This window comes from Diceros bicornis (assembly GCF_020826845.1).
Source record: "Diceros bicornis minor isolate mBicDic1 chromosome 21 unlocalized genomic scaffold, mDicBic1.mat.cur SUPER_21_unloc_1, whole genome shotgun sequence".
Lineage (NCBI taxonomy): Eukaryota > Metazoa > Chordata > Mammalia > Perissodactyla > Rhinocerotidae > Diceros > Diceros bicornis.
In genome coordinates this window covers 1587055-1603670 of record NW_026690885.1, presented here as the reverse complement: position 1 = coordinate 1603670, position 16616 = coordinate 1587055, and the positions used below count along the sequence as shown (strand labels likewise).

Sequence of the window (16616 nt, the reverse complement as noted above, 5' to 3'; positions counted from 1 at the left end):
AACAAGAGTTTGGAAGAGTCTTCCCTCCGGGATATGTGCCAGCCCTGGCATGGCGATGGTCCTTACAGGCCCTTGGATTATACCTGGCATGTCATGATAGTAACTTGTCGCTAAGTACCACAGGAGACACCCCAAGTTCTTTCTTTGCCCACATCTTCCAGTTTCTTAATCATCAATGGGGAACATCATCCTGGGCTATTTTCCCTCACCAGAATGTTGGAAAACTTTGGGTTTTTTAAATGAAAAGACTGTAAATCCCAGTAAAGCTAAATTTTAAGCTTAAGTGTAGTTCCTTCAATCTAGGATTTTTGTTTTAATTGTAATTTTCTTTGTTTTCGTATACTTTATTGCATTTTTATTATTTTCATTGGTTTTTATTTTATTACACCTTTTTTTAGTATGTCACTTCAGCTCCCTTTGTGAAAGTAAATGGATTCATACAGAAGGAAGTACACCTTAGTCACTTCCTTATCCTTACATAAACCACCATTCCATAATTTCACCCATCAGAATGAACAGTGATCTCTTAACATCACATAATTCCCAGGCCATATCCAGATTTCCCAATTGTCTCAAAGATGTCTATATCAGACAGGCATTTTTTCGAGGGACATGTGGTGCATTAGACTTAGCTGTCTGTCTTCAGAGAGCTATTTCCTAGATAATATTAGTGTTAGAATTGGTTGCTGCAAAATTCTGTTATTTTGGTTGTTTTGAGGATTCAGTGAGCCACTGCAGGCGAAATGCCCAGCACAGGGCCTGTTAGAGAGCAGCCCTCGGCAACTGCTGGCCGCGGTGGTGCTGGGTGTTATGTGAACTCCGCAAATGTGAGACATTGTAGTTGGCTGAGGTATGAAGCCGGGCCTCTGCCCCAATGGAGGGCTTCATCACTTTGGAAAGATGCAGCACTCGTGAGCCCTTAACCGTTTGCTTTTCACCACTTTCTTCACATTTGAGTCACAGAATTAGAATCCAGAGAGATTTAGAAAGTATTTATCCAACCCCCTCATTTTACAAAAGGAGGCGACAAGAGAGTAGCACCTCCCTCGGAGCCTTACAGCCAGTTAGCAGACACACGTGGTTGGAAGGTGACTCCACAAATCTGTGTTTGGTAAGTTTATTTTATATGGATAGTTAATTGGACAAGTTCAAAGGATGAGTAAATTTGACATAAGTTGTAGTCCCTTGGATGTATATCAAAAATGTTGGGGGCCAGCCTCATGGCTTAGCGGTTAAGTGCGCGCGCTCCGCTACTGACGGCCTGGTTCGCATCCCGGGCACACACCGACGCACAACTTCTCCAGCCATGCTGAGGCCGCATCCCACATACAGCAACTAGAAGGATGCGCAACTATGACATACAACTATCTACTGGGGCTTTGGGGAAAAAAAAAGGAGGAGGATTGGCAATAGATGTTAGCTCAGAGCTGGTTTTCCTCAGCAAAAAGAGGAGGATTAGCATGGATGTTAGCTCAGGGCTCATCTTCCTCACAAAAAAAAAAAAAAATGGTACTATTAATATACTAATGATTAATGTATTTGTTTATTAATTTATTCATAAGTGAAGTGATACTTTATAGGTTGTATAATCAAGCACCCCTAGATTCAGTTCCCTCACTCCACACTCAAATTTACACTATGTGCTTTGCAAGATTCCACATTTTCCTGCGTTGGGATCACAGAAGTCCTTCTGGTGGTGTCAGCCATCTCTGAGGTCAGATACGGCCTCTGGCGTTTAGTTTACGTGTGGTCACACAATACTTTTCACTCTCACTCTCACTCTCTCGCTCTCACTCTGATCCTGGGGACTTCTCTGAGCTCCAAAGAGAAGCAGGAGGCAGGCTGGCAGGGTGGAGGGAAATGGAAGCCACGTACCCTGTGGTTAGCGTACCCCGCTACTGCTGTTACAGGTAGTGGTGAGGATGGGCACCCTGAACTCAGGAGCCACCCCAAATCTGACTATTGAAGAAGCAGTGCATGTTTCAGTTACTTTCTGCATCAGATGTGTTAGGTCTCTGCCTCTGGACCTGTCACTAAGGAAAGCCACTGCCACCTTGCGCCTTCCTTTCCATGTCTGAAAAGGCCTTATGCTGTTAAGCACATGGAAGCCCTCTTCAGGCTGAGCACGGACACATTGTTAAGAGAATGGCTTGGCTGCAGAGGTTACATGCAGGCAAGCAGGTTACAGGATAGAAACTCAGCAAATGCCTTTTGCAGAGACACCCATGCACTCTCTATCCGTGATCTCAGGTGAATGCCAGTTAAGAATCAGACTTGAAGCAGAAACATCCAAGGCTGAAGTCACCCAGCAGGCAGAGGTCAAGGATTGCCCTGCACGCTGATAGCATCATGGGAACAGTCTGGTTCCCCTGGCTCCAGGAAAGAGGTGGATTGTGCATCTTCCCCATCAACTTTTTCAGGCTGGTTAAAGAGTGGCCTTGATGGTTTTCAATGGAGATTCAGTCTCTCCTGGGAGATGGAAAAACAGGATTTGGCAGAGGGCTTAAGAGTGGGTGGGGTGGGTAACTGTCATCCAGCGGTGTCAGTTATTTCTGAGACCTGGTTCCCAGCACCCATTACTTTGATGATCCCTTGCTGCCCATGTGTTATAACAAGGTGAATTATCCAGTGCATGGTGCTGTAGTAGAGACCCATGTGCTCACATGTGCATCGTGGTCATTTGGAATAGAGCTCTTCGAATGATTTTATTTTTTATTTTTTGTGGCTTCTAAGTATCACCGGAAAACACTCCACTTCCTTTCAGAGTTCTATCAACATGTTCCTTGCCTCAGAAGCTCCCTGCCTTCTGTGGCTTGAGCAGCATCTTCTCCTGTTGACATTTGTTTCACCAAAGTTATTGTGAGCCCTCTTCTTCACTCGTTGCTGCGTGGTGGCTGACACTCTCCATGTTTGTGCTTCTCACAGGTTTGAATATTGGCAGCGGTACATTCAAGACAAAGACAACTAACAAAATCGCTTCGGAAGCTAGTTTTTCATCTAGTGAAGGAAGTCGTTTGTCAAGGTAAAGTCGTGAAAGCCTGTCAAAATAGTGGCAACAAGATGAGAAATGTCGCTACGCAATGAATTAAACTCCGGCCGCGTGTTCTTTTGTTTTGTGACTTGATGGAAGGTTATGGTTTGGGGTTTTGTTTATCTAAAATAACAGTTGAAACTTTAGTCTACCTTTGAAAATATTTGCACCAGAGCCAAGTATTGTTTTGCAGCTGTTGTTTCCTTGGTTTAAGACTCAATTGACACCTCAGTGAACCACGAATTAGCGTCTACAGCTGCTCGCAGTAGGGCTGCTTAGAGACCACACAATGGAGGGTGTCGGAAAAGGGCAGAGAGAAAAATGTCAGGCCTTAAAGGAAATAAAGTGGCCTGTTTCTTCTTTCTGAAGTGGCTGATACATATACTAGCAATTTCTGGTTATTTGTTTTTGTATTCCTGTTTCTTACCGAGTATTTGGCCTAAATTATTCTTTCCTTTCCTGATACTTTCTTCTTTATTTTCCATAAAGGACAAAATGTATTTTTTCAGTTTTGTTAAACAGTAGCACTTCTTGTAAGTTTTTCAAGCAATGATAAGTGAGTTGTGTGCGAGATTTGTCATCAACATAAAATACTGATCAGGCAAGGGCACTGAGTCACTGGGGAAGAATTTATAGATGGGAATGGAAGCAGTCACCTGCTGAAATACCTCCCTTGTTGCTTTGGGCTAAATATCATTTAAAACAGCCCAAGTCTCCTTTAGTAATAGCATTGCTCATTAAAAAGATGTCCTTTAGATGACTGCATTCCATTTGAATTAGTTGCTTGCCCCTGATGAAATTTTAAAGCAGGAACTTTACATTTCTCATATTCCTTAATTTTGATGATGAAGTTTAACTTATTTATTCATTTATTTAGTTGCTTCTGCTTTTGGTGTCAGATCTGAGTCCATTGCCAAATACAAGGTCATGAAGATTTATGCCTGTGTGTTCTTCTAAGTGTTTTATAGTTCTAGCTCTTAAATTTAAGTGTATGATCCATTTTGAGTAAACTTTTGCTTATGGGATAAGGTTAGGGTCTAACTTCATTCTTTTGCATATAGCTATTCAATTGTCACAGCACCATTGGCACCCTTGTGCAAAATCAGTTGACCATAGGTGTATAGGTTTATTTCTGGTCTTTCAGTTCCGTTCCATTGATCTGTATGTTTGTCCTTGTACTAGTACCACACTGTCTTGACAACTGTTGCTTTGTAGTAACTTTTGAAATTGGGAAGTATGAGTCTTACACTATTTATTCTTCTTTTTCAGAATTGTTTTGTTAGCTGTAGCTTGTTGCCTTAGAATTCCGTATGAATTTAGAATCAACTTCAGAGTATGAGTTTTGCATTTCTTTGGTTAATTTATTCCTGGTTTTGGATACTATTGTGAATGGAATTGTTTTCTTAATTTTACTTTTGGGTTTTTCAATGCAAATGTATAGAAATTAAATTGGGTTTTGTATATTGATCTTGTATCCTGCAACCTTGCTGAACTCATTTATTACTTCTAATAGTTTTTTGGTAGATTCCTTAGGATTTTCTATATACAGGATCACTTCATGCAAATAGAGATAGTTTTACCTCCTCCTTTCCGATATAGATGCCTTTTATTTCTTTTTCTTGCCTAATTGCCCTGGTTAGAACCTCCGCTACAATTTAGAATAGAAATGGCAAGAGTGGAAATCTTTGTCTTGTTCCTAATCTTAAAGGGAAACCATTCAGTATGTCACCATTAAGTATGATGTTAACTGGAGATTTTTTGTAGATGGCCTTTATATTGAGGAACTTCCCTTCTGTTCCTAGTTTATTGAGTTTTTTTTTAAATCATGAAAGCGTGTTAGATTTTGTCAAATGCTTTTTCCTACATCTGCTGAGATGGTCTTGTGATTTTTTGTTTTTCATTCTATTTGTATGATGTATTACATTAATTATTTTTGGATGTTAAACCAACTTTGCATCCCTAGGATAAATCCCACTTGGTCATGGTGTATAATTCTTTTTATATCTTGCTAGATTCAGTTTGCTAGTATTTTGTTGAGGACTTTTACATCCATGTTCGTAAGAGATATTAGTCTGTAGTTTTGTTTTCTTTTTTTTTTGGTGAGGAAGATTAGCCCTGAGCTAACATCCGTTGCCAATCTTCCTCTTCTTGCGGAGGAAGATTGGCCCTGGGGTAACATCCGTGCCCATCTTCCTCTATTTATTTTTTTTTATATGGGACACCGCCATAGCATGGCTTGACAAGCGGTACATCAGTCCATACCCGGGATCCAAACCTGTGAACCCTGGGCCGCCACAGTGGAGCGTGCAAACTTAATCTCTACGCCACCAGGCTGACCCCTGTAGTTTTGCTTTCTTGTGACATCTTTGTCTGATTTTGGTATCGGGGTAATATTAGCCCCATAAAATGTGTTGGAAAGTGTTTCTTCCTCTTCTTTTTTTTTTTGGAAGAATTGGTATTAATTCTTCCGTTAGTGTTTGGCAGATTTCAGCAGTGAAACCATTTAGGCCTGGGCTTTTCTTTGTGCATAGTTTGTGGATTACTGATTCAATCTCTTCACTTATTATAGGTTTATTCAGATTATCTTGAGTCATTTTTGTAGTTTGTGTTTTTCTAGTAATTTGTGTATTTCATCTAAGTTATCTAATTTGTGTACTATTATTCATAGTATTTGTTTACAATCCTTTTTGTTTCTGTAAGGTTGGTAATCTTGTCCTCTCTTTTTTTTTTTTTCCCCTCCAGTTTTGTCTTTTTATTTTATTGATGTTTTAATAGTTTTTAACATTGTGAAATTTTGGGTTGTACGTTTTTGTTTGTCCATCACCATATATATGTCTCCCTTCACCCCTTGTGCCCACCCCCCACCCCCATTGCCCCTGGTAACCACAATACAGTTTTCTCTGTCCATGTGTTGGTTTATATTCCACATATGAGTGAGATCACACAGTGTTTGTCTTTCTCTTTCTGGCTTCCTTCATTTAACATAATACCCTCCAGGCCCATCCATGTTGTTGCAAACGGGACGATTTTGTCTTTTTTTATGGCTGAGTAGTATTCCATTGTATATATATACCACCTTTTCTTGATCCAGTCATCAGTCGAGGGACACTTAGGTTGCTTCCACTTCTTGGCTATGGTGAATAATGCTGCAATGAACATAGGGGTGCATAAGGCCCTTTGGATTGTTGATTTCAGGTTTGTTGGATAGATTCCCAGTAGTGGGACAGCTGGATCATAGGGCATCTCTATTTTTAATTCTTTGAGGAATCTCCATACCGTTTTCCATAGAGGCTGCACCAGTTTGCATTCCCACCAGCTGTGTACGAGGGTTCCTGTTTCTCCACATCCTCTCCAGTGTTGGTTGTTTTTTGGCTTGGTGATTATAGCCATTCTAATGGGCGTGAGGTGATATCTTAGTGTTGTTTTCTCTCTTTTGTTTTTGATTCAAGTAATTTGAATCTTCTCTCTTTTTCTTGGTCAGACTGGACAGAGGTTTGTCAATTGTGTTGATCTCTTCAAAGAACCAGCGTTTTCTGATTTCCCTTTAGATTTCTTCTTCGACTCGTTGGTTATTCATGAATGTGTTGTTTAATTCCCACATATTTATGAATTTGCCAAATTTATTCCTACTATTGATTTCTAATTTTATTTTATTATGGTTGGAGAACATACTTTGTATTATTTTTATGCTTTTAAATTTATTGGGGTTTGTTCTATAGCCCAACATTTGATCTGTTCTGGAGAATGTTCCCTGTGTACTTGAGAATGTATATTCTGTTGTTGGATGGAGTGCTCTGTAGAAGTCTGTTAGATCTGGTTGGTTTGTAGTGTTGTTCAAGTCGTCTATTTCCGTGTTGATCTTCTGTCTAATTGTTCTATACATTATTGAAAGTGGGGTATTGAAGTCTCCAACTATTGTTGAATTGTCTGTTTTCATTTCTATTAAAAGTTTCATGTATTTCAATGCTCCATTAATAGATGCATATATGTTTTTAATTGTTATGTCTTGAACTATTGACCATTTCATCATTATAAAATATCACTGTCTCTAGTATTCTTGTTTTAAAGTCTGTGTTGTCTGATGTTAGTGCAGCCACTCCAGCTTTCTTGTGGTTGCTGTTTGCATGATATTCTTCCCCATCCATTTACTTTCAGTGTTTTTGTCTCTGTGACTCTCGTGTGTCTCCTGTAGACAACATATAGTTGGATCATGTTTTTTTTAAATCCAATCTAACAATCTTTCCCTTTTGATTGTTCAATCTATTCACATTTAATGTTACTGATAGAGTTGGATTTACATCTGCCATTTTAGTTTTTGTTTTCTATATGTATTTTCTAATGTAGCATTTTAATTTCATTAGTGATCTGTTTTTTAGTTTTTTTTTTTTTGAATTTTTTTAAGTAATTGCTCTAGGGTTTACTATACACGTCTTATCAGCTTTAGATTTGTACTAGCTGAATTTCGGTAATATGTAGAACCTTTACTGCTATGCAGCTTGATTCCCATTTTCCCTTTTTTTTTTTTTGGTATTGTTGTTATATGTATTATATCTGTTAATGTTACAAACTCAACATTGCATTGTTATAATTATCATTTTACCATCTGCAGTCATTTCCTTAGCTCATTGCAACTTTGCTTCCATCCACCTCCTTTTGGGCTGTTACTAGGAAATATATTACACTTATATTAAATTGTGCGTTTGAAGCCATGATACGTTGTGTGATATTATTTTATACAATTGGTTTTTAAATCAGTTAAGAATAGAAAGGATAAAAAATATGTATAATTACCTTTACTGGGGTCACTTGTTTTCAGCCTGAAGAACTTTCTTTAGTATTTCTTGTAAATCAGGTCTACTAGCAATGAATTCTCTTAATTTTTGTTTATCTGGCAAAGTCTTTATTTTTTCTTCATTTTTGAACAGTACCTTTCCTGAATATAGAATTCTTAGTTAACAGTTTTTTCCTTCAGCACTTTATATGTGCTATCCCACTGCCTTCTGGCCTCCATTGTTTTGTCCCAAACTAGCGTGGGACAAAAGGAGAATTTACTGGCTCATAGAATTAAAGAATAGGTTTACCAACCAAACTGCAGGAAGAGGGATTTAGCTGTACTCAAAAACCACTGGAACCAGGGACTTAAATCTGCTTCTCTCATTGCGGACTGGCAGCAAGTCCCATTCTCTTTCAGCTTTCAGCTATCTGGGAGGGACTGCCTTACCACCTTCCTATGGTTCTCAGTTCAAAAATGCTGGGCAAGGACTCTCAATGGCCCAATTTGCCCAGCTGTTCAATCACCTACCTTGTGTGTGGTCTTACAAGAACACAGCACCTCCTAGGGGAACCAAATACTTGATGAGGAGGGCCTGTTTCCAGAAGAAATGAGGGACTTCACAATAGACACAATACTCCGGAATAGTTCTGGCTGTCCTTAAGTAAAACATGGGCTAACCATTTCTCTTAATTTCCACACCAGCAGTTTAAACAGTTTAAAGAAGTTTAAAGTGGCATCAGACCACAGAGGAAGGGGCAGTAAATATTTGCACACCAGGTAGCACAGAGAAATACTTTCATAAAGGCCTCTTGAGGTGAGCCTTTAGGACTGAGCGTGATTTGTCAAGCCAAGAGGGGATTCCATGGAGAAACGCTTCCAGGCTTGAACAAATGGACATAAATCTCTCTTCTTCCAGATCTCTTTGTATATGCTTAACAAAAGGATTTGAAGCCATCAGAAAATAAAGGATAAAAGCATCCTGTTAGTGTAAGGACAGAGCATTAAATGATCTTTACTTGGACTAAAACACAGCAGTATGAATAAGCAAGTAACTTAACCCCTTTACAGCTCGGCTTTCTCATCTGTTCCATGAAGATGATAATATGTAACACTCTCAGAAGGTTCACGTGACAATTAAATGAGATAATCCCTTAGCCAAAGCTTTAGTATGTGGTAAGCGCTCAAGTAAATGCTGGAGAGTGATATCAGCAATTATTTTATACTCATAAACGTAGCTGGAAGGTTCAATTAGATGCTAAATGCCGGCTAGATCCCATTTTATAACTAAAGGGAGTTCCGCAAACCAGCCATCATTGGTGTAAAATACCTAAAAATATTCCTTTTCATAGTCCAAGTACGTACTGTGGCACAAAACCGGGAGAAACCAGGACATAGAAATAATGAGTGTGTTTAGATGCTTTGATTCTACTCTGAATTGAGATGGGTGAGAAAAAGGAGGTGATCAAACCGGCAAGGAAGACCTACCTCCCCGGGCGCCTGTGGAGCACGGGGATCCCGGCCCAGTGGAACCCGAGGGCTGGGGAAGCAAGACGCCGGCGCAGCCCGGGATTCCCCGCGACTCACATGAGGTCGACCTCGGGCTTCAGGGCTGGCACCACTGAAAGCTAACGCCGCAAGCGAGGCCAGCCGCAGCCCCCACCACCCGGTCAGCCGTAGAACCCGGAATCCGACAACCAGCCCGGCCCGGAGCCTCCTTCCCGGCTTCCCCTGCGGCGGCGGCGCCGTGACATCACTTCCCATTGACGGCGCGCACGTGGGAGGAAGTCCCGGTGCCGCGGCTGCCGCTCCCGCCTGTCTGTCTGGTTACGTTCGTCGGGGGCCGCGCCGCTGCTATAGGAGGCCCGGCTTTCTCTCGCTGGCTCAGCCGCAGGTCCCCGTCCATCATTGTCGACTGCGTGGAAGAGAAGGTGAGGAGGTGCGTGGCGGCAAGCCTGGAGCCCCAGCGCGTCTCGGCCGCGGCCCTCGGGACCCGCCGCCTGTCCCCGGGGTGCCGCGCCGGGGCCCGCGCTGCTCTGTCTGCCCCGCGGGCGGCCGCGGCCCGACACGCGGTTGGTCGCCGACACTCGTTGTCGGGGCCCTGGCAGAGCGGCCTCGGCGGGGCGAGGGCCCAGCGGGGTCTGTGCTCGCTGGAGGGCGGCTCCTCCCCTGCCCGCTTTTTCCGGCCCGGAAGGCCCCGCCCACGGCTGTGTTTCCTCTCGGCACAGCGCGTTTCGGGTTTCAGAACAGTCTCGAAGGCATTGGGCTGCACACGCCTGGCACGCTGAGTTAGCTGGGGAGCGAGGCGCACGTGTTGATCCCAGCCTCTCACAACCTTGTAAAGTAACCCCCCGCGGCGAGCTTTTTGTTGTTTACTGCCCGTGCTCGAAAGGTTTTCTCCTGGTGTGAAAGGACTGTTGTTGCTGTTTTAGATCCTACGGTGAAAGCAGCATCTTAGAAACGTCTAGGACGAGACAGAAGTCTCATAAGTGCCCCCTTCTCTAGGTGCCCCGACTGCTGGCCAGAAGGCTTGTTGAAATTTTCAGAATTCCTGGATGCACTTAAATACTTGGTTGTTTGTTTGTTAATGTATGTGTCGACTTCTGGCCATGATTGAGTTTTCTCTTTATCGTTCCCGTGATCCCGTCCGAGTTCGATTTTGTGCTTGGAATTTCTGGATTGGGAAGGTTCAGCGGCGCTTCATGCCCCTCGCCCCTTCGTTTTTGAAGGAAGTGCCCGTCAGTCACAGTGAACTGCATTCTTTTGCTGAGGTTGGTGAGATCTTGATTTTTACTTAGCTCCTATCCAGGAGGAACCGAAAGCCTTGTTTTGACGGCAGTTTCAGTATTCCTTGTGTTTTTCCCAAAGAGAAACTGTTAAACTGAATGCTGGTTTCCTTTGTTTTTAAAACTTCCATCAAACTTGACTTGCATCTCATCCCATTTCTACTCTGTAGAGATAACCATTTTTAACTGTTTTGGTTCTGTCCCTAGATATCATGATTATGGCTGATTTATTGGTTTTGGATCTATCTATTGAATTCTAGCTATGATAGAAGAGGATTTCGTCACTTATGCGGCATCCCCTGCCCCATTCCTAATAGTAAATCACTGTCTTTATTTCTTCTCTTGGTAAGCTTTATAACTTTGAGTAATGTGTCTTTTTTATTACATCTTCTATTTAAAGTATCCCTTGACTTCTCACTTTCTAAGGTTAGGTATTAGCTTTTCTACCTCTGCTGCTCTTACTCTTCACCCCAAACTTGCCAGCTGTACTTTTGCCTTGTTGGCATCCCAAATTAAATTGTCAGGGCTTTGGCTATATATGGGATTGTTTTAAAAGCTGAAAAATCAAATAGTATTGTAAATTCTTGTCACTTTCCAGATTCAAGTTATGCTGTGATACTGTTTCTTTTCTTGTGCTACTTTTGTCTTTTTCTTGGTGTTCTCTTTCTGTTTTCCTCTTTATATGGTTCCACATCCAAACTCCCTGTTTTATTAGGTATTCTATCAAGTCCTCTTTCTTCTTGGAGACTCCTTCTTGAGGTCTTTATTTCTGTTGCTGTCACACCTGGTTCTTTAGGCTTGCTGGAAAGCTGCTTCCTGAGATTTTTAAAAATTCCTTTCTTCAGTTGAGGGTACTATTTTCTGATCATCTTTCTTGGCCTAAATCCTTCCTTGGTTTTTATTCTCAATTGAATTCTTAAGAAATGCCGTGTGGGGTGTGAGTTTTCTGAATCTGTTCTACCCTTGTACACATGACTGGTCATTAGCTAGGCATCAAGTTCGAGTTTGCAAATTAGTTTCCCTCAAATCTTTGAAAGTGCTGTTCTTTTGACTTACGTCATCCAGTATTTTTGATGAGTTTTTTTTTTTTTTGGTGAGGAAGATCGGCCCTGAGCTAACATCTGCCAATCCTCCCCTTTTTGCTAAGAAAGACTGGCCCTGGGCTAACATCCGTGCCCATCTTCCTCCACTTTATATGGGACGCTGCCACAGCATGGCTTGCCAAGCGGTGCGTTGGTGCCCGCCCGGGATCCAAACCGGCGAACCCCGGGCCGCCGCAGCGGAGTGCTAGCACTTAACTGGTTGCACCACCGGGCCGGCCCTTTGATGAGAAGTTGAATGTTAATGTGATTTATTTATTTAACCGATACTTATGTAGTATTTAACACATACCAGGCACTGTTCTAGGCACTTTATAGATTAATTTATTAAATTCTCATAACAACCACATGACTGTTACTCCTTACTATTATTACTATTACAGATGAGAAAACTGAAGCACAGAGGGGTTAAGTAATGTACTCAGGGTCACTTGGCTAATACATGGCAGAGCCATTGTCAAAATCAGGAAGGTCATGCGCTTAATTTTTATGTTCTGCTTTCGTTCTTTTGTAGTTGATCTATTTTTCTTTCTGAATTTTTTCAAGATCTTTATCCTTGGTAGTGTAAGTGTTCATGATTATGTACTTAGGTATAGATTCTTTTAAAATTTCAGTTTATTTTGATCGGTGCTTGGCTGACTCTGAGGCTGAGGACTTGTGTTCTTCAGTTCTAGGGAATGCTCCTTGATTGTTTCTTGACCTCTTTTTTCACTGCCCTCTCTGAACTCTGGATCCTGGTCCTCCTAGACTGATTTATTTTTCTTTTGTCTCTCTGTTCTCCCCCTCCTCTCGCAGCTTTATTGAGGTATTATTGACCTACAACAAACTGCACATATTTAAAGTGTACAGTTTAATACATTTTGAGATATGTGTACATCCATGAAACCGTCACCATAATCAAGATAATGAGCGTCACCTCTAAAACATTCCTTCTGGCCCTTTGTTATTCCTCCCTGCAACTGTGTGCTGCCTGTCGTTAGTCAACCACTGATTTGTTTCTGACTCTGTAGATAAGTTTTCATTTTCTACAATTTTATATACATGGAATTATATAATATGTACTCTTTGTTTTACCTGGCTCAGTTACTTTCATTCAGAATAATTATTTTGAAATTCGCCCATGTTCTTACATATATCAATAGTTCATTTCTTGTTATTTTTGAGTAGTATTCTGTGTTGTGCATGTATCACATTTTGTTTGTTCCTTCACCTGATTGAGGAACATTTGGATTGTTTCCAGTTTTGGGCTATTAAACAAAACACTTCTGTGAACATTGGTGTACAAGTCTTTGTGTGGACATGTGCTTTCATTTCTTTAGAGAAAATACTCAGGAGTGAAATGGTTGAATTGTGTGGTAGGTGTGTGATTATTTAAAAACTTGCCAAGCTGTTTTCCAAAGTGGTTGTACGATTTTACATTGCCGCCAGCATGTGTGCAGGTTCTGGTTGCTCCACTCCCTCTCCAGCACTTAGTCTGGTTAGTCTTTTTTAGTTTTAGCCGTTCTAGTCTAGTGTTATCTCGTTGTCGTTTTAATTTTCATTTGCCTGATGACAGATGATGTTGACCATCTTTTCAGGTGCTTATTTGCGTGCTGTATATCTTCTCGAGCAAGGTGTCTATTCAGATCTTTTGCTCATTTTTAAGTTGGGTTGTTTGTCTTATTGAATTGTAGAGTTTCTTACGTGTTGATATATCTTTTGCAGGTATTTTCTCCTACTCTGTGGCTTACCTTTTTACTTCTTACCAGTGCAAAGAACAGAAGTTTTTAATTTTAATGAAGTCTGTTTTCTATATATTTTTTTATATTTCCTCTCTTTGTATTGTATTTAACAATCTTTGCCAAAGCCAAGGTCACTAAGATTCTAATCTCTTGTGTTTTCTTAGAGATGTTTTATAGTTTTAATTCATCCCATGGTTTCTGTTTTTAGTTTTTTAATATGATGAATTACATTGATTTTGAAATGTTAAACTCGCCTTGCATTCCTTGGGTAAATCCCACTTGGTCATGGTATATTATTTTTATATACTGTTGGATTCAATTTGCTAAAGATTTCTTCATTTACATTTTTACATTTATGTTCAAAAAGGATATTTGTCTGTAGTGTTCTTGAAATGTCTTTGTCTAGTTTTAGTTTTTGAGTAACCTTGGCCTCAGATTGAGCTGCGCGGTATATACCCTCCCCAGTTTTCTGGAAGGGTGTGTCTAGAATTGGTGTTATTTCTTGCTTAAATATTTGGTAGAATTCACCAGTGAAGCTTTCTGGGCCTGAAGTTTTGGGGGAAGGTTTTTGTCTACAAATTCAATTTCTTTAGTAGATATAGAGCTATTCAGATTATCTATTTCTTTTTGAATGAGCTGTTGTAATTTTTAACTTTCACAGGTTTTGTCCATTTCATCTGAGTAGTCAAATGTGTTGACAAAAGTTGTTCATAGTATTCCTTATTATCCTTTTACTATTGATAGAAAATGTGGTGATGTCACCTCTCTTATTTCTGATACTAATTTTGTCTTTTCTCTTTTGTTCCATTAATAGTCTGGTTAGACTGATCTCAGAGAACTATCTTTTGGTTTCATTGATTTTTCTCTGTTGTTTCTCTGTTTTCTTTTTCATCACCTTCTGCTCTTATTTGTTTCTTATGCTCACTTTGTGTTTAGCTTGCGTTTCTTGTCCTTATTTCTTAAGGTGGAAACTTAGGTCATTGCTTTGGTACATTGCATTTTCTATAATAAAGGTGTTGAGTGCCATAAACAGCCTTCTAGATACTGTTTCAACTCTATGCCACAAATAATGACATGTTGTGTTTTCATTTTCATTCAGTAACCAATATTTTCTGATATCCTCTTTGACTTCTTCTTTGGCCCATTGCTTATTTAGAAGAGTATTATTTAATTTTCAAATATTTGGGGGATTTTCCAGACTTTTTTTCTGTTATTGATTTCTAGTTTAGTTCCCCTGTCAGAGAACATGCTTTGCATAATTTGAATCTTTTAAAAGCTTATCTGATTTGTTGTATGTCCCAGGATATGGTCTCGGTAGATGTTTCATTTTGACTTTAAAAAGATATATGTGCTGCTGGTATTGGGTGGAGTGTTCTATAAATGTTATCACGTTTGTTGATAGGATATGAAAGACTTGAACAACATTTACTGATTTTCTGTCTCCTTGTTCTGTCAATTATTGGTAGGGGTGTGGAAATCTCCTATTATAATTTTTTGGATTTGTCTGTTTCTTCTTTTAGTTCCATTGTTTTTTGCTCCTTGCATTTTGAAGCTCTTTTATTAGGTACATAAATGCTTAGGATTGTTATGTCTTCTTGATGAATGTACTCCTTTATCGTTATAAAGTGGCCCTCTTTATCCCTGGTAATATTCTTTGCTCTGAAGTCTACTTTGTCCAATATTAATGTAGCCAGATCTTTTGACTAGTGCTAGCGTGGTCTATTTCCATCCTTTTACTTTTAGCCTGTTTGTGTCTTTATACTTAAAGTGTTTGTTTTTGTAGGCAAAATACACTTGGGTCCTGCTTTTTTATAGTTTGATGATCTCTGCCCTTTTTTTTTTATTGTGGCAAAATATACGCAACATAAAAATTGCCATTTTAACCATTATAAGGTTTAGAATTCAGTGACATTAAGTACATTTACAATATTGTGAAACCATTGTGACTCTTCATTTCTGTAAGTTTTTCATCATCCTAAACAGAAACTCTATACCCATTACACAATAATTCCCCGTTCTCCCTTCTCCCCTACCTTCTGTCTTATGAATTTGCCTATTCTAGGTACCTGAGATGAGTGGAGTCATATAGTATTTGGCATTTTGTGTCTGGCTTATTTCACTTAGCATATTTTCTAGTTTCATCCATGTTTAGCATATATCAGAGTTTCATTCATCTTTAAGGTTGACTAATATACCATTGTATGTGTTTATCACATTTTGTTTGGACACTTGGGTTATTTTTACCTTTTGACTATTGTGAATAATGCTGCTGTGATCATTGGTGGACAAGTATCTGTATGCCACATCAATGCTTTGGGTGTATACCTGTGAGTGATTCCTGCTTTCATTTCTTTGGGTATGTACCTATGAGTGGAATTGCAACATCATATGGTAATTCCGTGTTTATCTTTTTGAGGAACTGCCACACTGTTTTCACAATCTCTGCCTTGTAATTGGGGCATTTAGAACATTTACGTTGAATGTAATTATTGATATGGTTAGATTTAAATCTATCATCTTACTGTTTGTTTTCTCTCTCATCTGTTTTTTGTTTCCCTTCTCCATTTCTTCTTCTTTTGGTTTAAGTATTTTTTATGATCTCGTTTTATCTCTTTTTTTAGCCTTTTAACTATTAATTCATTCAACCATCAATTTCTTCACTTTGTGTCCTTGGCTCATACTGTCCTCCATTCGTTAGCTTTCTGATCTAGGGAAAATGACTTAAACTCTCCTGAACTCTAAAGAACTGGAGCTTCTTGCATTACACCACACTGCTCCCTACCATGTCTATTCTCTGGTCATTTCTGTATGAGAGCTGAAGTAAGGCAGAGTGTCACCTTGTTTGACCTCAACTGGAACGTGTGTGTTGATAGACTGAAATTTTTCACTGCTCTGCTCATGTTTACGAATGACCATGAGAATGCTGCAAATACTGATTTGGGATTCCAAAAAAATTTTAGTGAGTAGGTGAATTCACAAATATGGAACTTGTAAATAATGAAGATCAGCTATGTATGTACCACATAGGGTGGTTGTGTGGGTTAAGTCAATTAATACAAGTTAAGTTCTTCAAACAATGCCTTACACAGACTCATTTGATGTTTCAGAAATTTATTTGGTAAGTTAGTTTTTAGTAGTTTGTATGTCCAGGTATAAGTGAGGATTTTTTTTGTGTGTGTGTGTGTGTTTTGAGTTAAATTTAATATA

The 16616-nt window shown here is 39.8% G+C and overlaps 1 protein-coding gene across 1 annotated transcript in view; it reads left to right on the top strand.

The window, feature by feature from the left end:
• The window catches only part of LOC131401849 (centrosomal protein kizuna-like), a 74188-nt gene extending 71153 nt beyond the window's left edge, over positions 1 to 3035 (top strand). Inside the window, 1 exon segment of the mRNA XM_058536948.1 lies at positions 2926 to 3035. Coding sequence (XP_058392931.1) covers positions 2926 to 3026 — 101 coding nt within the window. The 3' untranslated portion in view covers positions 3027 to 3035.
• Positions 3036 to 16616: the final 13581 nt, after the last annotated feature.